Genomic DNA, 27,823 nt, shown 5'->3' on the forward strand with positions numbered 1-27,823 from the left:
AGTCGTGGCCGGCTCGAGACTCGAACCCACAACCTTAGGATTACGAGTCAGACTCTCTAACCATTAGCCCACAATTTGCCCTTGTATTTATTAGTACAAGGTAAAATTTTATTTATTTATTTATTTATTTATTTATTTATTTATTTATTTATTTATTTATTTATTAGTATAAGTTAAAGGTCTGTTTATTTATATATTTAATTTCACTTTCTTCTTTGTTGTACAATTTTATTCCATTTTTTCCCTTTCCTTCATGTGCTCATTACGAGGTCTTACATCAGGTAAAAGAGGAACGTTGGTTACTGGTCAACGAAACCAGTTGAAACCTTCTGTGCTGAAAATGACTGGGGATTTCCATCCTGTATCACATGTCCAGTTCTCCTCAACTGGTTTCTATTAAACATGCTGTTGTTTTTTTTCTGAAAGATCTTCAAGTTTTAGCTCAACGTCCTCCACGGTGTACAAAACACAAAAAGTCTTTACTTTCCCTGGCCAAAAAGAAATAATATATTAAATTAAACAGGGCCAGGGATTTTATTGGCTGAATATTACTCGAAAGCAAAACAAACAAACCTCTCAGTGTTTATAGAAATCTCTTCTCCAGTACTTTAATAAAGAACAGTTGTGGATCACATCAGATCATCTTAGACTGTCTTGCAGTAGTGTAGAAAATCTGCAAAATTAAGAGTTATTTAAAACGAGTATTAGAGGTTTCTAGGTGTTTTATCTGTTATTTACTTCATTATAATTTTATATATATATATATATATATATATATATATATATATATATATATATATATATATATATATATATATATATATACATGTGTGTGTGTGTGTGTATGTATAATGGACTCTTTTTTTAACCAGTTTGTATGTTAATAAATAGGTATTAAGCATTAAAATTTAATTACACAGAATTAACTCCTTTGCGTTTTCTAAAATTGTTTGCTAGAAGAAATCTATTCACTTTTATATGATAAATAATACAAAAATAATAATAGTGTCCTACTAAATCTCACAAAACTGTTATACAGATTGTGCTGCTCTTTTATTTCTGTAAACTGTTCAACATTAACACACACACACAAACACACACACACAAACATACTGTATCTAACAATGCAGTCATGTTGAGAAATTTTTGGTTTGTTTCTCTAGTTGAATTTTTTACGTTAAATACGTTGTGTTTCTGCTGTTTGTAACGTTAACGTTATCTGTGTGTGATCTGCACCTAAACCGGCCCAAAAGCATTTCATTATATCATGCACATGTGTGCATGCATTAAGATGATAACATTTCTGCATCACCTGTGTGTTAATCAGCAAGATGTGCGTGTAAATAAGCCAGAGACGTACAGTGAGGCCCGTCTGAAGGTTAGCGGAGGTAAACAGCACACAGATTGAAAAAAAAAAACAGAGACCGCAAGAGAGAGCAGGCGAGGAGAAAACGCTGCCTCACCTGGTTGCTATGGAAACAGTCTCTCCTCACTTCAATACTAGGAGAGCAAGGACGAGAAAACATGAATTTTTTTTTATCTTATTTCCATCGGAAAAAATGCAGGATTTCAAGTGCCGACACTACGACCGGGTCAGATTCAAATGAACATAACAAGCTCTCCACACAGCTCTGCTATCATAAGGGTGATGACTTTTAGTGATGCACAGATTAAAGAGGCTTTACATCCACGCACTGGAAAACCTGACAGTCTCACAGGCATTGAAAATGCAAAACACAGTGAAGGCTTGAGAAACAGATCTTCTAGTGTTATAGCTGCAGATTGTCAGCTGACGATAGACATTACATATGGTACACAGTATTCAGGCCTCAGATTGGTTTCTAAAGTTTCTGTGTAAGAGGAAAACTATTTGTTGGATGATACACACCATCATTTAGCCAACAAAAGCATAAGAAACCTGTTTATAAGAGTGTGATATGTCTTGAGCTTTGATTTCCATTGTTATAAAACTCTAACCATCAGAGAGAGAGAGAGAGAGAGAGAGAGAGAGAGAGAGAGAGAGAGAGAGAGAGAAAGAGAAAGAGAGAGAGAGAGACAGACAGACAGAGAGAGAGGGAGAGAGAGAGAGAGAGAGAGAGAGAGAGAGAGAGAGAGAGAGAGAGAGAGAGAGACAGAGAGGGGGGAGGGGGGAGAAAGAGAAAGAGAGGGGAGAGAGGGGGAGGGAGGGAGAAAGAGAGGGGAGGGAGAGAGAGAGAGAGAGAGAGAGAGAGAGAGAGAGAGAGAGAGAGAGAGAGAGAGAGAGAATATAAAGGTCCTAATGTCTGAATCATTTTATATATTTGCACATTGTAAAATATCTAACATCCACAGACTCCCACAATGCATTGCAGTGTTATTACTTACAGTGTATTATAGTGTATTATATTTTATTATAGAGTGTATTATAGTGTATTATAGTGTATTATAGTGCATTATAGAGTGTATTATAGAGTGTATTATAGTGTATTATAGTGTATTATAGAGTGTATTATAGTGTATTATAGTGTTATAGAGTGTATTATAGTCTATTACAGTGTATTATAGTGCATTATAGAGTATTATAGTGTATTATAGAGTGTATTATAGTGTATTATAGTGTTTTAAAGAGTGTATTATAGTGTATTATAGTGTTATAGAGTGTAGTGTATTATAGTGTTATAGATTGTATAATAGTTTATTATAAAGTGTATTATTTACATTTACATTTACAGCATGTGACAGACGCCCTTATCCAGAGCGACGTACATAAGTGTTTAAATCTCTAACACTGAATACATTAATGCTGCTCACTAGGTTACAGACTTAAGATACCATGAGTTTAAAACATTGTTCAAAGTTACAATGAAAAAGTGTCAAAGGTTGTGTTTTTTATTTTTTATTTTTATTCTGCTGCCCGATCACCTCAGACTTGCTCATTGGGGATAACTAAATACATACATATACACTGTGAACTATATATATCTTAAATTTTTACTATATAAATTATTTTTTCTCCTTATGTTTAACTTCTGCTCTATGTTTATGTTCTGTAAAGCTGCTTTGAGACGAAGCCCATTGTAAAAAGCGCTATACAAATAAACTTGAATTGAATTTAATTGAATTTTTTTTTTGTAAATGCAAAAGATAGAGAAAGAAGTGCTAGTTGAAGTGTTTCCTGAATAAGTAGGTCTTCAACCGCCATATTATAGTGTATTATAGTGCATTATAGCATATTATAGTGTATTATAGTCTATTATAGAGTGTATTACACTGTATTAAAGTCTATTACAGTGTACTACAGTATTTTATAGTGTTATAGAGTGCATTACAGTGTTATAGAGTGTATTATAATGTATTATAGTGTATTATTAGTGAACATGGACTGGGAGTTTGGGTGCCATTTTACACACGCAGTTTAAACACAAAATAGGGCACAATTTAGGGGGAACACATCAGTCTTAAACGGCTGGATCTGTAACACGACCCAACTGACCAAACAACAACAGTCTGAAGTGTCCAAACCGCGCAGTGTTTATTTTACACCTAAACAAACCCCACATCTTTAACGAGGCCTCTTTGTGTTTCTGAAGCAGACAGTTACCGCGCAACCTATCTGCGCACGAGCGAGAGAGAAAGGGGGGGAGGGTCACGCGAGCCAAGCTGACGGACAATAAAGGCAGCCAATCATAACGCGAATGCGCGTTCGAATGAGCCAATGGTAATGAGGCATGGAAAAGCGCGCGCGGCGCGACTACTGGAACAGGCGGGTTTTACCCTGAACAAGCCCCGCCCACATAGCCTGAGCGTTAGGTTGCGCGAGGGCTGCAGTTTCAGTTTGTTTTATTCACCATTTTGTGTAGCTCAAGGTAAAATATTAAAGTAAAACCCTTTAGCGCAGCAGAGCTTTTCACCCGTTTTATTTACTTTTGCGATTCGGGGAGAAAACTGGTGTTGGTGTTTTTATGCGACGTTACATTGAGTCTGTCAGTCGGTGAAGCTTTTTTTTTATTTCCTCCATTTTTCATAAAAAAATCTCAACAGTGTTCCTGCAAAAATGTCCAGACCAGTGAGGTAGGTTGGATTTAAAATGTCCTCCTCGTGCGCTGCTGCATTGATCGCACGCGCACACTCAGGAGTTTGTTGGCTTTCACGCACGTGCCAGCGTCGCTTTGCTTAATATCCCTTTATTTGCTGTTATTTACGTTTGTGTTCATTCCGATCGTATTTAATCACACGCCTTGCTTATTCCGTGCAGCGTGTTTGTTTAATTGCAAAGCTTTCTCGAATGCGTATCTGTTTTCTTCCTAATGTGCATGAATCATCCGGCTACAACGCGGCGTTGCAGACATTTATGTGTGATAAATGCTGCCAGGTTCAGGTTTATTTTTTTTACCCTGAGTAAGAACATGGCCTCCCTCCCATTCATACTGGGCTGAAGAACGAGTATAAAAAGCTCCATAAGGGTGTACGTGTCGGTGTGCAGAAAGACGCAGCGTTAACGCGCCATGTTTAATAATCGATTTTGTACCAATCGACGATTATTTATTTATTTAATTATTTTATTTTTTTTGTTTAACACGCATGTGATTTTAAAGAAAAAGACGCTGCTGCGGCTCGCGCTCAATTAACATGACGGAATGACGCAACAAAGGGGGTGGGTTTATATCATGTAGCCACGCCCCCATTATCTCTCAAAAAACTGTAAATATTGTATATTTATCGATAATTAAATTGTTTATATATATATACACCATGACTACGAATGCCGTTTAGATAAATCTATAATTTTTTCATCACACACACACACACACACGTGTGTGTGTGTATATATATATATATATATATATATATATATATATATATATATATATATATATATATTAGTATGTATGTGTGTATTTATTATTTTATAAATATACCATGATTTAATAATGTCTATAAATTTATATATATATATATATATATATATATATATATATAATTTATTTTATTTATTTTGAAATTAATACAGACAACAATGGTGTAATGTAACATTGATATGAATACTAAAATAATAATAATAAAAATTGCTATAATTAATTATTTGTTGTATAAGTTTGTAGTCAATGCATCTACAAGGAAGAAAAGATAAGATATTCCTTTATTCATCCCACAATTTGGAAATTTCTCTGTTACAGCAGCAAAAATATATATAAAGAATAAAGACATCATTTAATATACAGTATATAAAAAAAAGAGTAGTGGTTACACTGACAACAGAACAACAACAGAAGGAAATCATGCAATTATCCATAAAAATGTGTCAAACGATGTTGATGTTATGAAATCAGAGCGATGAATCGTCTAACGCATAACGTATCGATGTAAAAATAAATAAATAAGTTCATCCTACTACAGAAATGCGTGTTTAAATAGAACAAACACAAAATTCATCATGTGATTAAAACATAGGGCTGGAAAACTGACGGAATGTTAACAGTATACGGGACGTAACACCGTGACGAGCTGCGTTCGGCGACGTTTGTTTAAGAAAATTACATACGGAACTGACGAGAAATAAAATGTCTGTTTTAATAAAGGCTGATCATCTGCTGGTTGAGAAATAGTCTACCGAATGAAATATAATTCTTATAAATGAGTTCATACTCCATCATTTATTATCTCAACATAGAGCTTATTTTTAATAACAAGCATAATTTATTTAAAGAAATGTTTATAGTGCCGTAAATGATTCAGATGTGGTAAACGATTTCAAAACAAAAGTCAACCCCAGTAGTTAAAAAAATGACAAATTCATCTACCGCCAAAATATGAATAAATTCATTATAGGAATAGAAAATATATATTAAAAATAATGCACAATCATTATATAATGCAAAGTAGAATATGTGTAAAATTATAATATATAATATAGAAAACTATTCCAATATATAATCCCCACAAAACAAATAAAGAGCAATAAACATCAAAAATGTATAAAATAAAATAGAAAATTAATATTAAACATTAACAGTCTCCCCTCAAACACAATGAAATTTGTCATAAAAAATAAAAAAATAACAGTTTTCTAAAAAAAAATAAAAAGAACTATTGAATAATGCAATATATATATATTTAATAGTCCTGCAAAATAAAAATTACAAATAAGTATGTAAACATTTAAACTATTCTTTATGTGAATTGTTTTTCAAATTTCAAAATTTGTCAGAATTTCATATCATTTTCAATGTAAATATTAAAATTGTTTAACATACACATATTTAACATACATAGGCTTTATGGGAATATTATTGAAATTATTATTATATTTAGCTCATATAATATATTATCAGTGTTGTTTTAAAAACAACAAAAATTATAGCAAGGAAATGATAAAAAACAAACAAACAAAAAAGCCAGCCGGTCTTTTTGTCTGTAAATGAAGCCGTTATAAAAAAGGTTTATCGCTCATGGCTCAGATGATATTTGATCTTTCCGCGGCTGTGAGATGATTCGTAGCAGGATGACGCATGCCGTTATAGTCGTACGATCTGTGAAGACGCGAAGTCCTGTGGGAACGAGAGCTGGACCAATGTGTCCGCTCGCTCGGTTAAAGGAAAGCTGCACAGAATCATTTTTCTTTCTCCACCACGACATCCAATCAGAGAGACTTTTCTAAACAGTTCCTGGAAAGTCAGGTTCCATGAACGTAAGGATGGATTGAGTTCAGCCTCCAGGGTGTTTGATGTGAAGTAGATTTTAATGGAGTCATTTACAGGGTCATTAATGAAGAAGCTTTAGGAGAGTTTTTTTTTTTTCTTTCCATCTTGCTGCTGTCTGGATCATCCAGGAACCATTTAACAATAATGTTGTGTTTATTCTACAGGAACAGAAAAGTGGTGAATTATTCACAGTTCAACGAATCTGATGATGCAGGTAACGTGTGGTTTGATTTATTTGTTTATTTATTTATTATGGTTTGTTTTCTTTGGATTCTCATCTGGAACAAACACTTTGAAAACTAAGAACATTCGGACTCTAAGGAAAAGCTGAACATTGCATCTCTTGGTCGATTGTTTTGTTTCCAGATGAGTACGAGCAAGACTCGGGCAAGCCCAAGAAGATCCGGGCAGCGCCACGTGAAATCAAGCACAAGAAGACCAAGAACTCACAGGAGGAAAGGTGGAATTTTTACTGATTAAAGGAATAAAATGATTTATTTAAACGTGGGAGTGTGTTTGTCTGTGGGGGGGATGTGTGTGTGGGGGAGTGTGTTTGTGTGTGGGGAAGGTGTTTGTGTGGGGGGGTGTTTGTGTGTTTGTGAGTGGGGGTATGTAGGAGTGTGTGTGTAGAAATGTGTGTTGAGTGTGGGGGGGGGTTGATTTTGTGTGTGTGTGTGCATGTGCAACCTAGGTAGCAGGTGAAGAACTCAAACATCAAAATCACCAGCTAACTTACTTTAAATTTGCAAGAACTATAGACTAATACAATAACAGGCTTAAATAAACCCAGAACATACGTCCACTTACAGTTCTCACGGACACGCCTTTTATCAACTGACTAGTTATCCTCCAGACAGTGACGGACCATGTCTTTCTCTCATTTCGGCCGTGTGACATGCGTGCCCGCTCGCGGTGTGAGGCCTTTTGTGCAGCGGAATTTTTTATTTTATTTTGGACGACCTAGTTAAGGCGGTAGCTTTTCCCAGCTTAGGCGGGCCGCCCGAACTGCAAAGTGTTGCGGGAGTGTGTGTCTGCATGTCCATGCATGTCTGGGAGTGTGTGTCGTCGCACGCGTCTGGGAGTGTGTGTCAATTCAGTAATAAACGTAAATAATCAGTGATAAATAAACACTGTGTCCTGCTCTTACAGTAAACGCATCACTGCACCTCGGTCGCCGTCACCACCTTAAAATGTCACTTATGTGGTGCGTAAGACATCCAGTCATGTTGATGAGCAATCGGCAAACTCCTGACCAATAACAGCCCAGCCTTGCTTTTAGCACCTGTTGCTATGGCAACCCGAGTGTAATTTGTTTTGAGGTTGAATTCTGCCTCTCGTTAGTGTTGAGATAAAACCGTTAGTCGAGGTGTTTGAGCGAACCCTAATTCTGACAAATAAAAGAACTGTTATCCCTTTTCCCCCCAGCGATGACTCCGATGACAAAGTCTCCAAACCTAAAAATGATTCAGCAGGTAAGTCACACTCACGACCCATCAGCCCTGTTCACAGAGCTGTTAGCATCCACTCAGATTTTAAACATTTTCCCCCATTTAAAAAAATGTTGGGTTTTTTTTTTGGCCTTCCAGATGATTTCGGCAGCGACGAAGACAACGAGTTTGGGGAGGAAGAAGAGGAGGAGGAAGATGGAGGAAGTGATTACGAAGCCAAAAAGGGAAAGAAGGGGAAGAAGGCTAAAGTGGAGAAGCCGAGCAGAAGGTCACTGAAGAGGAAAAGGGATTCAGGTGGGTGCCATTACTTTTCCTTCCTAATTGCCTTCGTGTTTGAGTTTGTTGTAGATGTGTTGTTTAGTAGTGTTTCTCAAATGTGTGTGTGTGCGCGTGTGTGTGTACGTGTGTGTGTGTGTACGTGTGTGTGTGTACGTGTGTGTGTGTACGTGTGTGTGTGTACGTGTGTGTGTGTACGTGTGTGTGTGTACGTGTGTGTGTGTACGTGTGTGTGTGTACGTATGTGTGTGTGTACGTGTGTGTGTGTACGTATGTGTGTGTGTATGTGTGTGTACGTACGTATGTGTATGTATGTGTGTGTGTATGTATGTATGTGTGTGTGTATGTGTGTGTACGTGTGTATGTATGTCCCTCAGCAGATGAGAGCGATGAGGATAAGGTGAGCCGGAAGCCCAGGCAGGTGAGACAAGCCGCCTCCAAGGCTGCGTCCAAACAGAGAGAGATCCTGCTCGGGGACCGAGGGAGTGAGGATGAGGATAAAGAGGAAGATGAGCACACCTACGTGGAGCGTGAGAACGATTTTATGTATAATTTCTTAGATAAATTCAGATCGTTAGCATGAGATCACAAGTTCCTCCTTTTTTCGAACACAAGACTGTTTACCTGTGTCCATAAGGCGGAACATCTGGAATCCCATCAACCAATCAGCATTCAGCATGCGTGTAGCTGTGGTCTGAGTGTTGTAAAGTCTCTAGAGAGATGTTTTTGTGCCTCTCTCACCTTTTTTCCACCAGAAAGAACCGGGTGCTGGTTCAGAGCTAGCGCTAGTGCTGGTTTAAACCTTCTAATAACCGGTTTGCCTTTCCATCGGCTAGAGAGCATCACAGCGCCGAGTGTGACGTCACTGTATACGTGTCACGTGTCCCAGCAACGTTAGCGCAGCAGCGACAAACACAAACACAACAACAATGGCGGATGTTGCTTTACTGTTAATGCTCATGGCTTTGTGAACCTACATCAGCATCCAAACGCGGCGAATAAAACGTGTACGTGCAGCTCCATGTAATCTGTATAAACGGAGGTTGTAATCGATAAAGTACATAACGTTATTTTATCGTTAACACAGAAAAAAGTTAGCCTTAGCATGTAGCTACCTACTATCATGTGTGCTGATAATGTGTCATATCGCGGTAAAGTAAAAGTGTATTAAACATTAGTGTACTTAAGGTACATTATCACATACGCTAACAGTAGCCCCGCCCACAGCTCCTGACACAAGCGGTTCTTAAGTCTAGACCAGCAACGTTTTGGTGCTACTTAAGAGCCACTTTTACTGATTCGGAGCCGGTGCTTTGTCTGTCGAAAAAGAGAGAACTGGTTCTAAATTAGGCTCCGAACCTGCACTCAAACTGCCTCGGTGGTAAAGGGGCATCTATCTGTCTGTGTTTCTCCATCTGTTTATCCGTCTGTCTGCATCTGAGTCTCTCAGTCTCTCCTCCTTCTCTCTGTCTGTTTTTCTTATCATTTCTCTCTCTCTCTTTTAACCGTATTAAGTTTACAGATGGTTTCCTTTATGGCTGCTTTATCGGATTTGTTTTATTTTCTGCTGTAGGAGTTTTTAGGGCTTTTTAAACGTGAGCTAATTTTGTTGCCGTTAAGCTCGTCTCTACGCTAGCGTCTAATCCCGACCCTCACGGTTGTTACAGAAGAGTCCGGGAGCGACGAGGACTTCATGGTGGACGACGATGACGACAGCGACTACGGTCACTCCAAAAAGAAGGGCAAGAAAGTGACTCAGCGAGGACGCAAGGTGGAGAAGAAGGAGAAGAAATCTCCTAAACCCAGACTAAAGGCCACAGGTACGGAGAGAAGAGCTTCAACCTCACACCGTGTCGTCACTGACCGCTGATCTGTTGGTTGCCGAGACGGACAGAATGATAAAAGGATGGAAAGGCGGACTGTGAGGCGGTAGAAGGACAGAGGGCTAGAGTGATGGTGAGAGAACAACAGATAGACAGATTTAGAGAGAGAGAGAAGTGACAGACATGCAAATGGGGAGAGAGATACAGCGGAGGGTGGAGATACAGGGAGGACGAATGAGCATAGAATTGGAGAGATGGTGAGGCATGTGGATGCAGATGGGGGGGGCAAACAGGTGGATGAAGTGTTTTTTGACTGAAAAACACTCCAGAGACAGATAGATAAAGAGAAGGAGGGATGGCAATAAAGACAAGTGGATCCAGAGACAGAGAGTTTGACGGACAGACAGAGAGAGAGAGAGAGAGAGACAGATCTAGAAAGAGAGAGATTGATAGACAGACAGAAAGAGAGAGAGAGAGACAGATGGATCTAGAGCTGAAGGGACAGACACACAGAGCAAGAAGAAGACAGGAGGATGGTGAGACAGGCGGGCAGCCAGAGAGGTGGAGGGATGGGGTGAGACTTATGGACACAGATGAAGACAGACAGAGATGGAGAGAAAGCCTGGGCCAAGTTGTGAGACAGGGACAGAGAGGATAATGATGGATGTTCAGAGTGTCTGACAGACAGACGGATAAACAGTGAGACAGACAGACGGATAAACAGTGAGACAGACAGACGGATAAACAGTGAGACAGACAGACGGATAAACAGTGAGACAGACAGACGGATAAACAGACAGACAAACGGATAAACAGTCAGACAGACGGACGGATAAACAGTCAGACAGACGGATAAACAGTGAGACAGACAGACGGATAAACAGACAGTCAGATAGACAGACGGATAAACAGTGAGACAGACAGACGGATAAACAGTCAGACAGACAGACGGATAAACAGACAGACGGATAAACAGACAGACGGATAAACAGTGAGACAGACTGACGGATAAACAGACAGACGGATAAACAGACAGACAGACAGACGGATAAACAGACAGACGGATAAACAGACAGACGGATAAACAGACTGACGGATAAACAGACTGACGGATAAACAGACAGACAGACTGACGGATAAACAGACAGACGGATAAACAGACAGACAGACGGATAAACAGTCAGACGGATAAACAGACAGATAAACAGTGAGACAGACGGATAAACAGACAGACAGACGGATAAACAGTGAGACAGACAAACAGACAGAGAGACTTCAGCTTTACAGACAAACTGTTATTTTTGTGAAAACTCCCCGAGCGTCGATTCTCAACACGTGAACGTTCGGCATTCAGGGGAATAAAATCTCGTCTTGTCTCCCTGTCGTGTCTCTCACAGTCACCCCGAGCCCCATGAAGGGAAAGGGCAAAGGTCGCCCGAGTGCAGCGAAGGCCCTGGAGAAATCCTCACCTAAAGAGGAGGAGGAGCCCGAGAGCCCGCTCGAGGACGAGGAGGAAGACGAGGTGGAGAAGAAGAGCTCGCTGCCACCGTCCGCCAAAAAGAAGAAAAACACCCCTGACGACGAGGAAGAGGAGGACGAAGAGGACGGCTCAGAAGACGACGCGCCGTCCGGGGAAGATTAGCCACCTCGCGTCTCGTTTGCGCTCTCTGTTTTCTTTCTTTCTCTCTGTTTATTTTTTCTCTTTTGGAGGTTTTTTCTATTGTTATAATTTGTCTGTGGTGACCTGGCTTTTTTTTTTTTTTTTTTTTTTTTAACTTTCTGTATCACAAAAACCATGTTGTCCCAGAAAGCATCAGATGTGTGTGTGTGTGTGTGTGTGTGTGTGTGTGTGTGTGTGTGTGTGTGTTTGTGCGAGAGAGAGAAAGAGAATGATGTATTTGTATTTTTTATTTTATTATTATTTTATTTTATTTTTATTTATAGGCAAGAACGATAAGAAAAGCCCGCCGCCGCTCCTCCACTGCTCACGGGCTGCTGCTCTAACGGTTCTTGAGTTCTGGTTTCATCTCCACACAGTTCCTGCTGGTCCTCAGCTCTGTGCCCAGTGGTTTTCCTGCTCTAACACACTTGCCTCCACATCTTTTTTAGTGACAGAAATAAACACAACGCCTGCAGACATGTACGCATTTTATGAATCAGGAACGACCGACGACGGACAAACTGTCCTCGAGCTGTTTTCGTTCTGTTAGGGTAGGGTTGCCAGATAATCTCATAAATCACCGCTTACTCCTAACCGTTTTTTTTTTTAAAACCTTTCGAATGATCTCACACTGAATAAACAATTAAAGCTGAACAGGGTAAATCTAAGCTACTAATCCTGATAGGAATAACGAAAAGTAATACGTTTAAACGGCCTACGATCATTTAAACTGTGAGTAAAGTCTAAACACTGCTTTACAATCGATCTGAGCCTTTCGCACGTCAGACGATCGAGCGCTACGGTCCGACTCGCTTCCCCGCGATGTTCGGGATCCGGAGAAGAGCGAATTATTTTACGACGCACGTTATGGACAAGACAGGAGGAGGACGTCGGGTGGTGGGACGTTGGAGCAGGAAAACACTACGATGTACAGGAGAAGGTTAGAACTGAACCAGGATTTAGGAAAGTTCCCCCCCCCCTTTTTTTTTTTTTTTTTGGACTTGCGATTTTAATTATTATTTTTTCGCAGAATGCTGTGACCGCTTAGAATTTCGCTTTTATTACGATGTTAAACGCGACGTACGGCTCGACGGCGCAGCGTCCGATGTTCTTCCAGTCAAATTTTTTTTATTATTATTTTTTTTTGTTTGTTTGTTTGTTGTTGTTTTTATTTTTTTATTCCTATTCCGTGTGCTGTTTTTACCTGATATTATTCAGTGGATTTCTCTAATTCTTCCCTGTCTTTAGTTTTTATTTTTATATATATATTCGATTCTTGTTCTTTTTTTTTAATCCTACAGTATTTTCTAATCGTCTCTTAGTTAGCCCTTTTTAAGCCGGACGTGTGCGGGTGTCTCCCCCTTTCTTCTGTCCTTTTTTCTGTCCTTTCTTCTCCTAACCTACAGAAGTTGTGCATCCGACTCTAATAGAAACGAACCGGCTCCTTTACCAAAAAAAAAACATAAAAAAATTATGACGTATTTCTCAGTGCGAGCGAGTGAAGGCGGGAAAACGGTGTCACAGCAGCAGCCAGAAAACACTCGTCTTCATCTTTTTTTTTTCTTTAATAAAGGAGTTAAAGCTTTTTCTTCCTTTTTTTTTGTGAGGTGAGAGCTTCCTTTTGTGTCCACTACATCATCTCAGAAACGTCTTTGTGGTTTTAATTTAGCGCGCGTGTGTGTGTGTGTGTGTGTGTGTGTGAGAGAGAGCGAGAGAGATGGCAGTCTTAAACAGTGTAACATTATAAAGGAATGTTTTCTTTTTTTCTTCTTCTTCTTTTTGCTATCGATTTGAACCCATGCACGCTTTTTACACTCTGCTTTTATTCAGAGATGTAAACGCTTTAACGCTCTGGAAATTTCCTCTCATCGGACTCCAAGCGGCAGAAACCTGCTTTATTTGCTGCATTCTGACGTTTCGAGAAGAAAAAAAATAAATACGAGATGGGACTCCTTTGCCGTCGGCTCAGAGGAGTTTATTATTTCGTAGCCGTAAGCGCCGAAATTCGAGGAGCTTGTTGTTTTTTTTTGTTTGTTTTTTTGTTCCTCGTGACGTGGAAGCGAAGGTGAATTAAACCAGACCAGACGGAGAAGTTTGTAACGTCCTGTTCATCCTCTGCCTCGGTTCCTGTTCCAGCTTCAGTGTTTTAACATGATGGACTCTGAGCATTCTGTCATCTGTTACACTCTCTTCATGTGCATGAACTCCTCATGAAGCTTAATAGCGACCCAACAACACGGTTGTGTCATTTCCGTGCCAGGCATCACTCAGTATCACCCACCGCCTCGTCCCCGTCCCCCAACCATACCTCAGAACCCGTAATCTCTCTTCCGCTTCCCCGACAGCCGTCATCTATCATCGTCCCCTCAAAAAAAAATGACCTTTTGTTTTTTGTTTTTTCCCATCATTCTCCTCAGAATTTTTGTAATTTTGTTTTTTTGTTTTTTTTTTAAGAAAAGAAATAAAATTGTATCTTGATTTAAAAAAAAAACTTTTGTCTTATTGGTTAAACCTGAATTTTTAGAGGAAACGTGGTAGAAAATGACCAAACTTTAAATGATGACGTAATGTAAAGAATTCACACACACACACACACACACACACACACAGAGAGTTTATAAGAGTTATAATCCTGTTCGGTTGTGTGATGAAGCTCAGTGTGATTTGTGTGTGTGTGAACGAGCGAGAAACACCGAGCGAACTTCCTCCTGCTCTTTTTCTTCTTCCTCCTTTTATTTCATCTTTCTTTACTATTTCTTCCTTCCCTCGTTCTTCTTTCTCTTCTCTTTCTTCTTCTTTTCCTCCTCCCCCCTTCTTTTCCTGTTTTGCTTTTCTTCTTCTACTTCTCCCTTCTTTCTGTTCTTTATTCACCCCTTTTCTTTTTACTTTCTATCCCTTTTTCTTCCTTTCACCTATGCTCCTCCTAGTCCCCCTCTTGTTTATTCTTCCCCTTCTCCGTTTTTTTTTCCTTTTCTCCATTTTCTTTCTTTCTTCCTCTCTTTTCTCCTCTTCCTTTCTTCCTCTGTCGAGTGTAGTTCCGTTTCCCCAAGTTTAGAGGAGGAAAAAAATCATATTCGTGTTAAAACCATTTAATGTCAGTTATAAAAACATCGAGGCTAAACGTACACAGATCGTCTGATCGGACCAAAGTGAAATCTAAAGGTTAATGAAGGTTAAGCATGTCTTGATGTCTCAGGAAAGTGTCCCACGTGCCGTTACCGTGACCGCTCGATGTCCGTGCTTCACTACCTCGAGTAACGTTATCCGACAGGAAGTGGTTTAACGCATCACTTGTTCTGAATGGATTCCGTGTACAAGCTCAAGCTGGGAAACAAAGCCACACAGTGCGCTTTTGTTCTTCGTCTATTTTTATGATGAGTCTTCGGTAAGCGTTCCTGCTACCAGGTCGCCATGGCAATAACGGTTCTCGGTCGGAGGAGAGACTAGCCTAGCGTTCCGAATTAGCGCTGAAATAAAAACGTTCTGGACGGAGATTTGGTTCGTGGATAAAACGAAGGAGAAGCAACATGAACTATTTACGACGCATCACGTCACAACTACTGTCTTTATTCCCATTGGTTGTCACCGCACTACACCAGTTTACCCGTCGATCAGAATAATTACTTTTATTGTTATTAACGTTATCCAAAATTCACACGTGATACTTTTTATTGCTGTTTAAGTTTACGTTACCGCTTGCTGACGCCGGAGACTCCTTTCGTGAACACGTCGTCCAATCGGATGTCCGCCATCGCCATAGAAACGAAGGTGTTCGTTTTACAACCTTAGCGAGTCCGAGTTTGCATGATCGTCTGTAGTTGTCGCTGTCGCGTCTACTCTATTCGTTTCCTCTCTGTAATCTAAACAACCCGCACGTCGAGTCTTCTGTTCTTCTTTTTTCTTCACTTCTATATTTCCTGGTGTCTCATCAGCCGTCCGTGCCGGCGAGTCGACCGCTTCCTCATGCAGAGCGGCGCTTCTGAGTCATCGAGAAATAAACCAAGTGTGAAACTAAGCAGCAAAGCCAAGATCTGCAGCTCTCTCATGTGACCTCCTGTAGATTCTATACCCACACGGATCAGATGCTTTCAGAAGGCTGCAGTGAATAAAAGCAGAACTCCAAACTCTCCTAAAGTCTTCAACACTCACTCACTCACTCACTCATTTTCTACCGCTTATCCGAACTACCTCGGGTCACGTGGAGCCTGTGCCTATCTCGGGCGTCTTTGGGCATCAAGGCAGGATGTCTTCAACACTTTAAATGCATTTATCTTGTAATCGGTGGATCAGCAGCAGCAGCAGCAGCAGCAGAAGATCTCCTCAGCTTGAAGACACTTTGTCTTAAGCTGCATTTTGAACTAGGTAGAAATAGACCATGTAATGTTGATGTAAGTCCCTTTAATGTGAGTGATGAAGCTGAGCTCAGTGTGACACGTGGGTTTAAATGTGTAATCGAACCTGTGTAGATCTACAGAGGACCTGGTCTGAAACACTGAGAGAACCTTCCTCCTTCATCTATTTCCTCCTCCTTTTAATTTTCTACTTCTGCTTCCTCCTCCTCCTCCTCCTCCTCCTTCTTTTAATTGTCTCAGTCACATAAAAAATGTATTAAACCTGAAGGATCGTGTTGTCAGTATTCTACATGAAGACACGTTTAGGGTTTTTGTCCTTTATATCTTTTCTGCTTCGGTTTCTGACCCTTTGGCTCAGCCTCATTTTTGTTGAATTGTTAATATTTGTTGATTTTTTTCCCCTGCATTAAATCACACACACACACACACACTCACACTCACACTCACTCTCTGCAGACAATTTAGAGATGACAATCTGCCTAAGGGACCTGTCTTTGGACCAGAGGAGGAAACCAGATACCCAAGAGGAAACATCTTCTCATTTCTTCTTTTAACCCCTAATACACCACCTTCTATACTTTATCACTTGATTCTCCTTCAGTTTATCTAGATATTATTTTACAGACTCCGTGCTTTGTGGCAGTAAACTTTCCTTCTGATGACACTTCCATGCAGGAATATTTTATTTTGCTTAAGATTGTTCAAAAATAACTCCATATATCTCTAGAAATTCACTACAACATCCAAAATCATGAACATCTCACTTCTATCATTTATAATGTTTATAATTTTGCACGGGGAGCACGGTGGCTTAGTGGTTAGCACGTTCGCCTCACACCTCCAGGGTCGGGGGTTTGATTCCCGCCTCTGCCTTGTGTGTGTGGAGTTTGCATGTTCTCCCCGTGCCTCGGGGGTTTCCTCCGGGTACTCCGGTTTCCTCCCCCGGTCCAAAGACATGCATGGTAGGTTGATTGGCATCTCTGGAAAAATTGTCCGTAGTGTGTGTGTGTGTGTGTGTGAGAGTGAATGAGAGTGTGTGTGTGCCCTGCGATGGGTTGGCACTCCATCCAGAGTGTATCCTGCCTCGATGCCCGATGACGCCTGAGATAGGCACAGGCTCCCCGTGACCCGAGAAGTTCAGATAAGCGGTAGAAAATGAATGAATGAACGAATAATTTTGCACTAAAATTGCACACATCTGCAATTTCCAATGTTTTGTTTTTAGATTTTATATTTATATATATATACAGTACTGTGCAAAAGTTTTAGGCAAGTGTGAAAAATTGCTGTAAACAAAGAATGCTTTCAGAAATATAAATAATAATTTATTTATTTCTGTCAATTTACAAAATGCAAAGTGAGAAAACAAAAGAAAAATCTAAATCAGATCAATATCTGATGTTACTAACTTTTGCCTTCAAACCAGCATGAAGCCATGGCACGGCCCCCACAGAGCCCCGATCTCGACATCGTCCAGTGTGTCTGGGATTACACGAAGAGACAGAAGGATGTGACAAAGCCGACATCCACAGGAGATCTGTGGTTAGTTCTCCAAGACGTTTGGAACGACCTACCGGCCGAGTTCCTTCAAAAACCGTGTACGAGTGTAGCTAGAAGAACTGCTGCTGTTCTGAAGGCAAAATTTATGAAAATAAATGTTTAACACTTCCATTTTTGAAAGCATTCTTTGTTTACAGCACAGTACCGTGTGTGTGTGTGTGTATATATATATTTAATTTTACTTTTCCTACCTGTATATTTATATATTTTTTTATTGTAATTCTATTCGGTTCTAGCCTCATTGTAATCTTGACATAAAAATGGAAAAAAAAGGTTGTGTACATGAGAGAAAATGTTTAATTCGAGATCAAATCGAAGATTTATTAATAGGAAGAGCCGAAATATAATAGTGCTTCATAAATGTATTAAAATTTCTGAGTTTAGGAAAAAAAAGTCATATTTAAAAGCAAAAAAACCCATAAAATAGACAACAAACCGACGGATCGGTTCACAGACGAATCCGTTAGCTAATAATTCTACACTTTTTGATTAAAGTTGATCAGATCAGAGCTCTAACATGATTTCACACACGTCTCAGATCTGTATCGTGACTGAGAGACGACATGGGTTTCGGTGTCAGCTCTTAAGAAGCTGAATTTCAAGTTCTACGCTTGTACAGATTTTTTTCTTTTCCAGTCATCAGCAGTACAGACTTCCTTATTAAACTCCTCCCTTTCAGCTGAGATGAAGCCTCAGGTCACAGTGTGACACACTGCACATGTGAGGAGACGACCGAACACCAGAAGGAACTTCGTCATCACACTGAGCCTGAACGTACGTACATCTCTCTCGCTCTGTCTCTTCAGAAATATATATACACTATATATACACGTGTGTGTGTGTGTGTGTGTGTGTGTGTGTGTGTGTGTGTGTGTGTGTGTGTGTGTGTGTGTGTGTGTGTGTGTGTGTGTGTGTGTGTGTGTGTGTGTGTGTGTGTGTGTGTGTAAGGAATGCAATGCTGTCATCAACACTATCCACACATACCGAGAAATAAGTTAATGCTTTAAAGGAAAAGTTGGGATGTAAATCAAGCTCTAATCACTCACTAACTTTACTCTAATTTAATCTTTAATCCAGCAATCGTATTCGTTTGCTATCTAGATTATTTGCCATTTCTTTCTAAACAAAACTCCAAATACGTTTATTACATAAATACGTTAATGTGTTTATTTTTAGTGTTTTTTTGTAATGAATTTTAGTTTCTTAACTTAATTCATATTTGCCACATTTAGAAAAATCCAGATTTATATAATGTGCAAACTTAAGTCATTAAAAAAACAACAATAATAATAATAAAATAAAAATCTGGATAAATTTTTTAAAAGATGTACACGTAAATGAGTTAAATTATATTTATAATGTTATAACAGTGCATAAACGAACCTTTCTATTTTTAATAGATGTTTTTAATATGTATATTAATAATTATAACATAATATTTTCTATATATATACACACAACATTTATTCAACTTTAATATAATTCTGTTTTATAAATCATTTTAATAAATCATAATAGTAGTAGAATTATATTAAAATTCAAATGATTTCATAAAAAGATTTCAAAATGATCTCGAATATATCGCCATATTTCGAATTTTTTCGAATTTTTTCTAGAAACTCCTATATTTTTTTTACGCATGCAAATGAGAAGTTCAAAACAGTCTTAAAGCTTTAAAGCAGTACATTTTATAGAAAGCTCTCGTGTTTCTTATCGGCTCCTTTATTTTCTTTCTGTGTCATTTGATGGGCCACAAATTAAGGGACAATCTAGAGCGGTATGTGTATCGGTAAATACGCCGTAATCTCGACTAAAGATCAGAGATAACGAGCGAATTTTAAAATGGCGAGATGGCATCTGGATATTTGAATCGCTACGAAATTCATTTCTTTTATCTTTCATTCTCGATTTTTTTTTACATTTTTTAATTCATGCAAAGTTAATCGTAGACCTAATAAAAGACACTTTGCTTGTTTTCCCGTTTTCACTGATGATGAACGTGTACACACGGAGCCTTCAGATAAGACTCTCTCAGCTTCTTAAACATCTCACCTTATTTCTTTACTCAGTGTGTCGAGTTCACATGGAAGTCGGCGTCATACCTCACTTTACTGATACACCATAAAACTCCATAAAACTGTTTGGTATAATGCATAAAACGTCCGTATAATGCTTTACTTTCAGATATAATCAACAGATTTATAATAGAGGGAATTTTCCGAGCCAGGACACCGACCAGTCTAGTCTGGAAAACTTTTCTCAGACTAACCTTAGAGGTCTGTGAATATTTGTACGGAAAAAATACGAAACGCTTTATTATTTAAGAAAAACTCATTTATATTTCTATACAATGACAGAAGGAGTTTCCAGATTCAGAGCTTGGTTTGTCTTCACAAAAGATGTGTGGACGATGTGTGATTACTTAGTAACATGACGAGCTGTGTGTGTAATTGTGTGTGTGTGTGTGTGTGTGTGTGTGTGTGTGTGTGTGTGTGTGTGTGTGTCGTATCAACTACACAAGTTGCGAACTACGCCTCTGTAGCTGATCTAACATAAGCAAAAACAGGAACTAACTCGTTTCAGAGACTTTTCAGGACGTTAACAGAGCTGGATGTAAACCGTTAAAAAGATCGATGTGTCCTGGATTAATACACATTTTTGAAAATTGCTGCCACTCTGCTGTCATATAAGAGGAATAAAACATCAGAACAGCAACAAGTGACATTGTGACAAAGCAGCTTTATAGCAATCCGTATGAAAACAAGCAAAACTTCTTGTATGTTGAATTGGAAATGATATGAATCCATGCATCATATGTATACACACACACACACACACACACACACTTAATCACCCCTGTGTGTTTGCACAGCAGTGTGACTTGAGTTGACTAAATGGGTGGTGATACATCACTGGCAGTTACACTTCAACTTCCTGCTTATAAACCTCAGAGATCCTTAGTCACTCGTTCCTCAAACAGAGACGTTTTCCACACAGTGAATCCTCAGAAATTAATAAGAAATGACTAAAAATTTCATAAGCATCCATTTGTAAATGTTTCCTCACAGGGAAGTAAGTCGTAGTAAGTAAGTTTGCATTATGACATTTACAGTAAGTAAGAAACACTTTTATCTTTTTTTCTGCTGAGACAGAAGCTAAATTATGGACGTGATGCTCTGAAAGCTGAAATCTTATGCTGGAGTCAACGAGTGGACATGAAAATAATAAGAAACATCAACAAACTAGAAGTAGCAGTACTAGAAAATAAATCATTGATAATTAAATAATACTAAATAAAGAATCATTAATAATGAATCTAAGGGGTCTTAGAAGTAAAATGTTGATTTGACGATCTAACCAACTTACTGTAGATTTATTTGGGAAGGGAAACTTTTAGAAAGAATTATTTATCAGGGTTAAATACCCTTACTGCACAGCGAGGTCTTTAAAAGCATTCCAGGACGAAAATGAATGTTATTTGTAGGTGTTATTAAAAAATTTTACTACACATTAATTTTACTAATTTTAATGAAATAAAGAAGAAGAAAAAGCAGAAAACTGAGAATGGCTGAATTCTTATTACCATTATTATAAATATAATGAATTATAATAATTCATTAATAAAAAAATAAAAAAAATCTGTAGTTTAAATTATTTTCAAATTTGGTACATTTTTAGAACAGCCCAAATTATCCAAAATGTAGCTAACCAAAAAAAGAGATTAAGGTAATTTTTTTATTTTTTTTTATTACAGTTACTCACTAGCTAAGGTTTTTAATACAGTCAGGCAGGAGGCAAAGAGGAAGGCCGAAGAGGAGGTATATGGATGTAATTAATGAGGATTTGAAGGTAGTGGGTGCAAGTGTTGAGGATGCAGAAGATAGTAATAGGTGGAGAGAGATGATTCGTTGTGGCGACCCCTGAAGGGAAAAGCCGAAAGAAGAAGAAGAAGAAGAAGAAGAAGAGACTAGCTAGTCAGTACTAGCTACTACTTCTTATTTTGGTGTCAGTGTTAGAATGTATAAATGGAAGATTATTTGTTAACACAACAACACATCCAAACTATCAGGACACTTTACACACAGTCTCCATATATTTATTTACTTACTGCGGGTTTAATAATAGCCTTCTCATGGGTCCCATTGTTCAGTCATGTGGTGAGCTTTTCATTTCAGTAACCAGTGCTAATCGGTGGAAAAACTCAGGCGATGTCGTACCATCACAGGGTTTCAGGAAGGCTGTAATACTAGTGATTAATTATTATTTTGATAAACATTTATTTCTTTAGCTAGATATTTTGCATACTGTTACGCATTGTAGCCTGCAGGCACATATACTCGTTTTTTTTATAAATACTATTAAGTTCTGTTGTATACAGACAAGCAATTCAGCAAAGTTCCAAAACAGGTCAACTATGAGTTAAATCACATTTTTACAGCAGTTTAAAACTCCGCACCATTTAATAAAACAAACCGTAAGAGGATGATGATCCTGTTTTGTTAGCGCTAAACTAAATTATTTGTTTGTCATTGGATTAAATATGACAACTTTATTTAATATGCAAACACTGTGCTCATATTATCCAATTTATCCAATTATAGTTACATAGGAACATAAAGAAATATCTACAAAACAAATTGTTACCTATTTTCACTTGTTATAGCAATGATAAAAGGCCGTTTCCTCACCAAAGTTTCTTAAATGTAATAATGCAAAAACTTTGTCTGTCAAGAGACCTGAGAGACTTTCCTGTGGCAGAAAACTGACAAACTGTTTTTTACACAAAGTGCTGACAGTGGTTGAAGGCTAAAATTTTATTCCTAATATCTCAAGTGTTAGCTAGTATATAAACTGCTAATAGCTAGCTGTTGCAATGTGACATAACAGCAGACTATGATTGTCTTATTCTCACTAAAATTACTGTTTTAAGCATTTAGCTGCTAGTCACCTAATAACTTTATGAATATATGATTACAGAAAAAAAAACATAGTGATGAAATTGAAACTTGTGAGTAAAAAAAAGTTGTAGTTGTAGTGAAATAAAATACTTTTAAACCAGTCCACCTACTACTAATTAAGCATGCTAGGCAGTTGAGGGTGCAGTTAATCAGTCACACCTGTGACACTCTATGACTTCATTTCTCAAGGTTTACCAACTCTCAAACCTGCAAGATTAAGTTCCTTGCTGAAATCTGTGTTACTTCTCCAGGTGATGTCATGGAGGATTCATGGTTAAGGATGAACTTAGAGATCACATCCAAATCCACAGTCAGAGGGCTCTTCAGCCAGCAGCAGCATTAATTTGAAGAAAAGTGTACCAGTTGATCTTCTGGCCATGCGTAAGGGGCTACTGGACATGTTCTTGGTCAACGTGTTGACGTGTGGGCTGGAGATATGTATGGCCACCGGCACCATCTACATTCCCCCCTTGCTCCTGGAGGCTGGAGTGCAGGAACGTTTCATGACCATGGTGCTTGGTGAGTGATTTCTCATTAGGATTTCCTAAGGACTGCTTTAGCATTAGCAGTGGTTATGTTAATCATTAGCACACTTTTTAATGTAATCAACCTGAAACTGGCGGTCAAAGTCTTTTAGTTTAAAAGTTTTTTGTGAATTTCTGAATCGAAATTCCAAACTTCAAGTCAATGTGGACATCTTTAACTGACAAAGCTCCCAAATATCTGCCTTAAAGTTTGGTGGTCCATATGAATTCTTTTCCTATGAGCATTTGATATTTTCTTCATGCTGGTTTTCCCTATTTATTTATTTATTTATTTATTTGGCATTGGAGTTTTTCCTAATAACTATTATAAATATTTTCCAACTAAATTAAAACGTTGTAGTTTCTGGGACTAACTGGGTTTCATGTAAAAACTGTGTTCATATATTCATTGGCTGTTTCTTTCACTATGTTCATGTTTCTGGTTGGTTTATTTGGGGAAATCCATGTTGTCCAAAAGCTCCCAAGTTTTCAAGCTAGAAATTCCAACCAAATGTCAGTAGTTTTTACCCCCCACACCACCCCAACTGATATGAAAGCTGCATTCTTGATCAAGCAGGAAAATTCAGTTGGATGGGGAAGTCTGTTATTCCAAATTTTGCAAGTAAAGTTCACATTGTTTTGTAATTTTTTTTAACCCTTGCTAATCTTTCTGCTTTCAGAAAGAAACTTGCATTTCAATGTTTTGTTAATGCCAGAAGTTTGTAACTATTAACTTTACTTTTACAGAAGTTAAGTATTCTTGTACAAGTTGCAACCGAGAACCTTTAGCCCCTGAAAATGGGTGCAGAAAAAAACAGCACTGAGAAATGATCTTGTGTCCAGTTTATGTAGGATTAAACCTGGCTGTATTTCCAGATAAAAATCTTCAGACAGAATCTTGAACATTATTTATTTATATTGTTCCTTGCTGTGCAGGAGTTGGCCCTGTCCTGGGTTTAATATTCGTCCCTCCACTGGGTTCGGCGAGCGATAGATGCTGCAGTCGTTATGGGCGCCGGCGTCCCTTCATCTGGGCCCTGTGTGTTGGCGTGCTGCTTGGCCTCGTGGTCATTCCTCGTGCTTCCCAGATCGCCTCTCTGATCTCTGAACACCATCGACATGGGTACGGCCACTTTACCTTAATCGTGTAAAAGTATTTCTCTGATTAAACAAGCAAAAATTAAATTGATCCCAGACACTGTTGTGTATGAATGCATCCGCAGTCATGAGTTCAAAAGTTTGTACACTCATGACTATAGATGCTGATCTTTTACTGTTTTTATAAAAAAGAGATGTATGAACTTTTACACTTGTGTCTTTTTGATTTAATTTTTTTCCCCCTTAAGATCCTTGTATCTAAATTCCATCATTTTGTCTGAGTGCAAAAGTTTGTGCTGTGACTGTCATTAGTTTTGTCTTAAGGCTGTACATGTTTTTGAAACCTAGTTGTCCAGCAGAGTGTGATCTTTAGTGTAGCTGTTGTTTTTCCAAGCTAGGTTGGAGGTTCTGCTGTTGGTGTCCTCCATCTGCGTATTGGAGTTCTGCGGTCAGGCCTGCTTCACCCCTCTGGAGGCGCTGTTGTCTGATTTCTACCCCGGGGAAGCGGAGAGCCGACAGGCCTTCTCCGTCTTCTCCATAATGCTCAGCCTGGGAGGATGCATCGGGTATCTGCTCCCAGCAGTGGACTGGACAGGCCTGGATGCATCCTCTTATCTGGGAGGGCAGGAGGCCTTCATATATTTTCTCCTCACTGGGATTTTTCTCATGTGCCTCATGACCACTGTCTTGATCTCTGAGCAGACGGTCGGAGCAGTGACCGAGTCGTCCCGGAAATCTCTGAGTTTGTACACACATAGCTGTTGGCCGTACGGGTTGTTCTCCAGGGCTCAGACGCTGAAGCATGCTGTGGTTAGCCTGTTTGCATTCATGCCCAGACTCTGGTCACTGTGCAGCCATGTTCCCAGGGTGATCACTAGGCTGTTTGTGGCTGAGCTGTGCAGCTGGATGGCGCTGATGACATTCGTACTGTTTTATACAGACTTCGTGGGGGAGGGATTGTATGACGGCGTGCCCAGCGCTAACCCAGGCTCTCCAGAGAGACTCCGCTACGAGGAAGGTATCATCTTATCATCACAATCCTTTAATACTGACTTCTTATCCTTATTAATGTGTTAACTGGTCACTTTGGTCGCTCGTACATCTCGTGTCTAAATTTCACTCTCAAATCTCATGCAACTTTATCAGAAATGTGTAAATGATCATTAGCTAAATAGAATTCTGATACTGTGATATATTTTCATGTTCTTTGCTTTCGTTATCATCTTTTCAGTGATTTTCCTAAACCTTTCAAGAGGTTTTCCAGTTATGAAAACATCACACGAAGCAACTGAGCGTATTTCGATGATCCGTGTGGATCAACTTTACACAGAATTAACAAATTATAAAAAATTAAAAAAAATTCTCAACTGAGGAAGTTCATCATTTTAAGTTCAAGTTCATCAATTCCCCCACTGTGTGTGTGTGTGTGTGTGTGTGTCCTTTCAAATAAATCCATAAAGCTTACATCCGTGAAGCTTGATAGTTTAGTGACACTTGAGTTTTGTTATTTTGACCCCTCCTACATCTGTATACTGTAACGATTTGAGCAGATGACCGTGTCTTATCTGGTCAGGTGTGCGCGCGGCCAGTCTCGGCCTGTTCCTGCAGTGTGTGACCTCGGTGAGCTTCTCTATCCTGATGGAGCGGATGGTGGAGTGTGTCGGTGCACGTGTTCTGTTTCTGAGTAGCTTGGTTCTACTGGCGTTCAGCACGGCTGTAATGATCTTCTCCAAGAGCATCATCCTGGTGACCGTGATGGCGGCGATGACCGGTTACACCTTCTGTATCCTGCAGATCCTACCGTACACACTCACCTGTCTTTACCACTCGGACAAGCAGGTGAGTTCAGGAACGTTTGTCTCCCTTACAGAAAAGCCACAACTGAACAAGCATGATTTTTTTTTTTTTTTTTTCTCACGCTTATTTTTCCCATGTCATTTTTACACAGCTCAGTTTTCCACATGATTCATTTACATTTTCCTCCATATGATTCATATAACTTTCATATGGCCTTCTCTCACCCCCCCCCCCCCCAAAAAAAAAAGTTATGTTCAATTTTTTTTTTAATCATACTTATTTTTTTGTTCCCTTCTTCCATTAACTTTATTTTAATGCTAAATATTGTCTGTATAAATTCCAGCATTTTGTATGCCCTTGAATGTGTTTGTGACCTTTTTAAACATTTGAGCAATTCATTTTTATCCTAAGGCTGGGGTGTACATATATTTGCACCCAATAGTTCTGTAATATTTGGTGGTTACTGCTGGGTGGTTGGTTGTTCCATGATGGAGGTGATGCTGTTCACATGGGCATCTTAAGGACACATAATAAATTGTTTTTTTCCCTCTTCTAGGTGTTCTTTTCCAGTAATAGGCCCAAACTCTTATCCAGCAAGGAAGACCTGGCTGATTCGCCTCAGAAGCAGATTTCTGCCTTATACCGAACCACAAACGGGTGTTTGAATGGTCACACTGCAGCACCATCCACGACCAAACCGGCTGTTTCCCCGTCACTTGTTTCCCTGTACGTGGACACGTCGGCCGGCCCCTACCAGCCTCCGAGAGGGATGTGTCTGGACATGGCCATCCTGGACAGTGCATATTTCCTGTCTCAAGTCATCCCGTCCCTCTTCCTGGGCTCCATTGTGCAGCTTTTCAGCAGTGTCACCGCCTACATGGTGTGCGCTTCGCTCCTCAGCCTGCTCGCCGTCGTCTTTTCCAGCAGGATCGTCTTCACCAGGCAAGAAATGGAAATGCTCAAGTGACTCTACAGTAGACTGACTGTATTTATATAGTGTTTAATGCTATAAATAAATAACATATCGACGGCATTCTGTCCAGGGATCAATGCAGTGTTGTCATGCTTATATAAGTGCCTGAGGTCGAAATGAAAGTGCCATGAAAATGGAGGTGTGTGTTTTTGGTATTTTTAATCCCACTCCTGGTGGAATTCTCCGCCATCTCTCCCATTCCTGATTTTTCCATTTTTCTGGAAATCTACTCCTGAAGAAATTCGGACCCTCGTCGCTCACTCTCGACAGAATTCTCACAAGGTAATCCTTTCTTGTCCAAAGGAATTCGAACCAATCCTTACCTGCTCTCGAATTCTCTCCCTCACTAACCCCTAATAAAACCTACATGCTCCCGACAGGATACTGTCCGATCCCGCTCACTCCTGAAGGAATTCTGTCTTTCTTTAATGACACACGAAGAAATCAACAGCGAAAGAAAATATAAATGTGACTACAAAGAATCCTGCAAATGTGATCACCTTTCAGATTTTTCAATCTCTCTCCATTTTGGTTTTTCATCTTCCATATTCCACTCGCGCGTGGTAGTTTAGTGGTTAAGCTGAGAGATAAGATGTAAGTAGCTCTCGATAAAGGCGTCTGCCAAATGCTGTAAATGTAAGGTATAAAATGTCTAAATGGCATTAATTCCAGCT

The 27,823-nt window shown here is 39.2% G+C and overlaps 2 protein-coding genes and 1 long non-coding RNA gene across 5 annotated transcripts; 2 read left to right on the forward strand and 1 right to left on the reverse strand.

Annotated features, from left to right (window-relative positions):
- Nucleotides 1-3,764: 3,764 nt before the first annotated feature.
- On the forward strand, nt 3,765-14,378 carry nucks1a (nuclear casein kinase and cyclin-dependent kinase substrate 1a). Of its 2 annotated transcripts, none has more exons than XM_047810254.1 (8): nt 3,765-4,050; nt 6,845-6,894; nt 7,047-7,140; nt 8,106-8,152; nt 8,267-8,422; nt 8,782-8,934; nt 10,072-10,224; nt 11,625-14,378. In XM_047810254.1, the coding sequence occupies exons 1-8, from the start codon at nt 4,034-4,036 to the stop codon at nt 11,867-11,869; spliced, it is 915 nt and encodes a 304-aa protein (XP_047666210.1). In that variant the 5' UTR covers nt 3,765-4,033; the 3' UTR covers nt 11,870-14,378. The 2 variants fall into 2 exon arrangements, with proteins under 2 accessions (XP_047666210.1, XP_047666212.1); XM_047810256.1 differs by having other exon boundaries at nt 8,785-8,934.
- On the reverse strand, nt 5,615-16,917 carry LOC125140742. Its single transcript, XR_007139967.1, has 2 exons — nt 15,581-16,917; nt 5,615-6,838 (listed from the first exon to the last, which is right to left on the reverse strand). It is a non-coding gene; the product is annotated as an uncharacterized LOC125140742 (long non-coding RNA).
- A 1,505-nt stretch (nt 16,918-18,422) lies between these two features.
- LOC113647836 (solute carrier family 45 member 3) lies at nt 18,423-27,222 on the forward strand. 2 transcript variants are annotated; one of them, XM_027154796.2, is made up of 6 exons: nt 18,423-18,573; nt 23,009-23,276; nt 24,218-24,404; nt 24,778-25,397; nt 25,953-26,218; nt 26,733-27,222. In XM_027154796.2, the coding sequence occupies exons 2-6, from the start codon at nt 23,135-23,137 to the stop codon at nt 27,141-27,143; spliced, it is 1,626 nt and encodes a 541-aa protein (XP_027010597.1). In that variant the 5' UTR covers nt 18,423-18,573; nt 23,009-23,134; the 3' UTR covers nt 27,144-27,222. The 2 variants fall into 2 exon arrangements, with proteins under 2 accessions (XP_027010597.1, XP_047665970.1); XM_047810014.1 differs by lacking the exons at nt 18,423-18,573; nt 23,009-23,276 and having other exon boundaries at nt 24,263-24,404; nt 24,774-25,397.
- Nucleotides 27,223-27,823: the final 601 nt, after the last annotated feature.

The sequence above is a fragment of the Tachysurus fulvidraco genome, chromosome 2, assembly GCF_022655615.1.
Source record: "Tachysurus fulvidraco isolate hzauxx_2018 chromosome 2, HZAU_PFXX_2.0, whole genome shotgun sequence".
NCBI lineage: Eukaryota > Metazoa > Chordata > Actinopteri > Siluriformes > Bagridae > Tachysurus > Tachysurus fulvidraco.

What these genes read in the sequence shown, in the direction of transcription:
- nucks1a (XM_047810254.1), top strand. An exon ending in CAACGAATCTGATGATGCAG is followed by an intron (nt 6,895 to 7,046) that starts GTAACGTGTGGT and finishes TTTTGTTTCCAG; the next exon opens with ATGAGTACGAGCAAGACTCG. An exon ending in ACCCAGACTAAAGGCCACAG is followed by an intron (nt 10,225 to 11,624) that starts GTACGGAGAGAA and finishes TGTCTCTCACAG; the next exon opens with TCACCCCGAGCCCCATGAAG.
- LOC113647836 (XM_027154796.2), top strand. Translation starts at nt 23,135, where the DNA reads ATGCGTAAGGGGCTACTGGACATGTTCTTGGTCAACGTGTTGACGTGT. An exon ending in GAGACTCCGCTACGAGGAAG is followed by an intron (nt 25,398 to 25,952) that starts GTATCATCTTAT and finishes TTATCTGGTCAG; the next exon opens with GTGTGCGCGCGGCCAGTCTC. An exon ending in TTTACCACTCGGACAAGCAG is followed by an intron (nt 26,219 to 26,732) that starts GTGAGTTCAGGA and finishes TCCCTCTTCTAG; the next exon opens with GTGTTCTTTTCCAGTAATAG.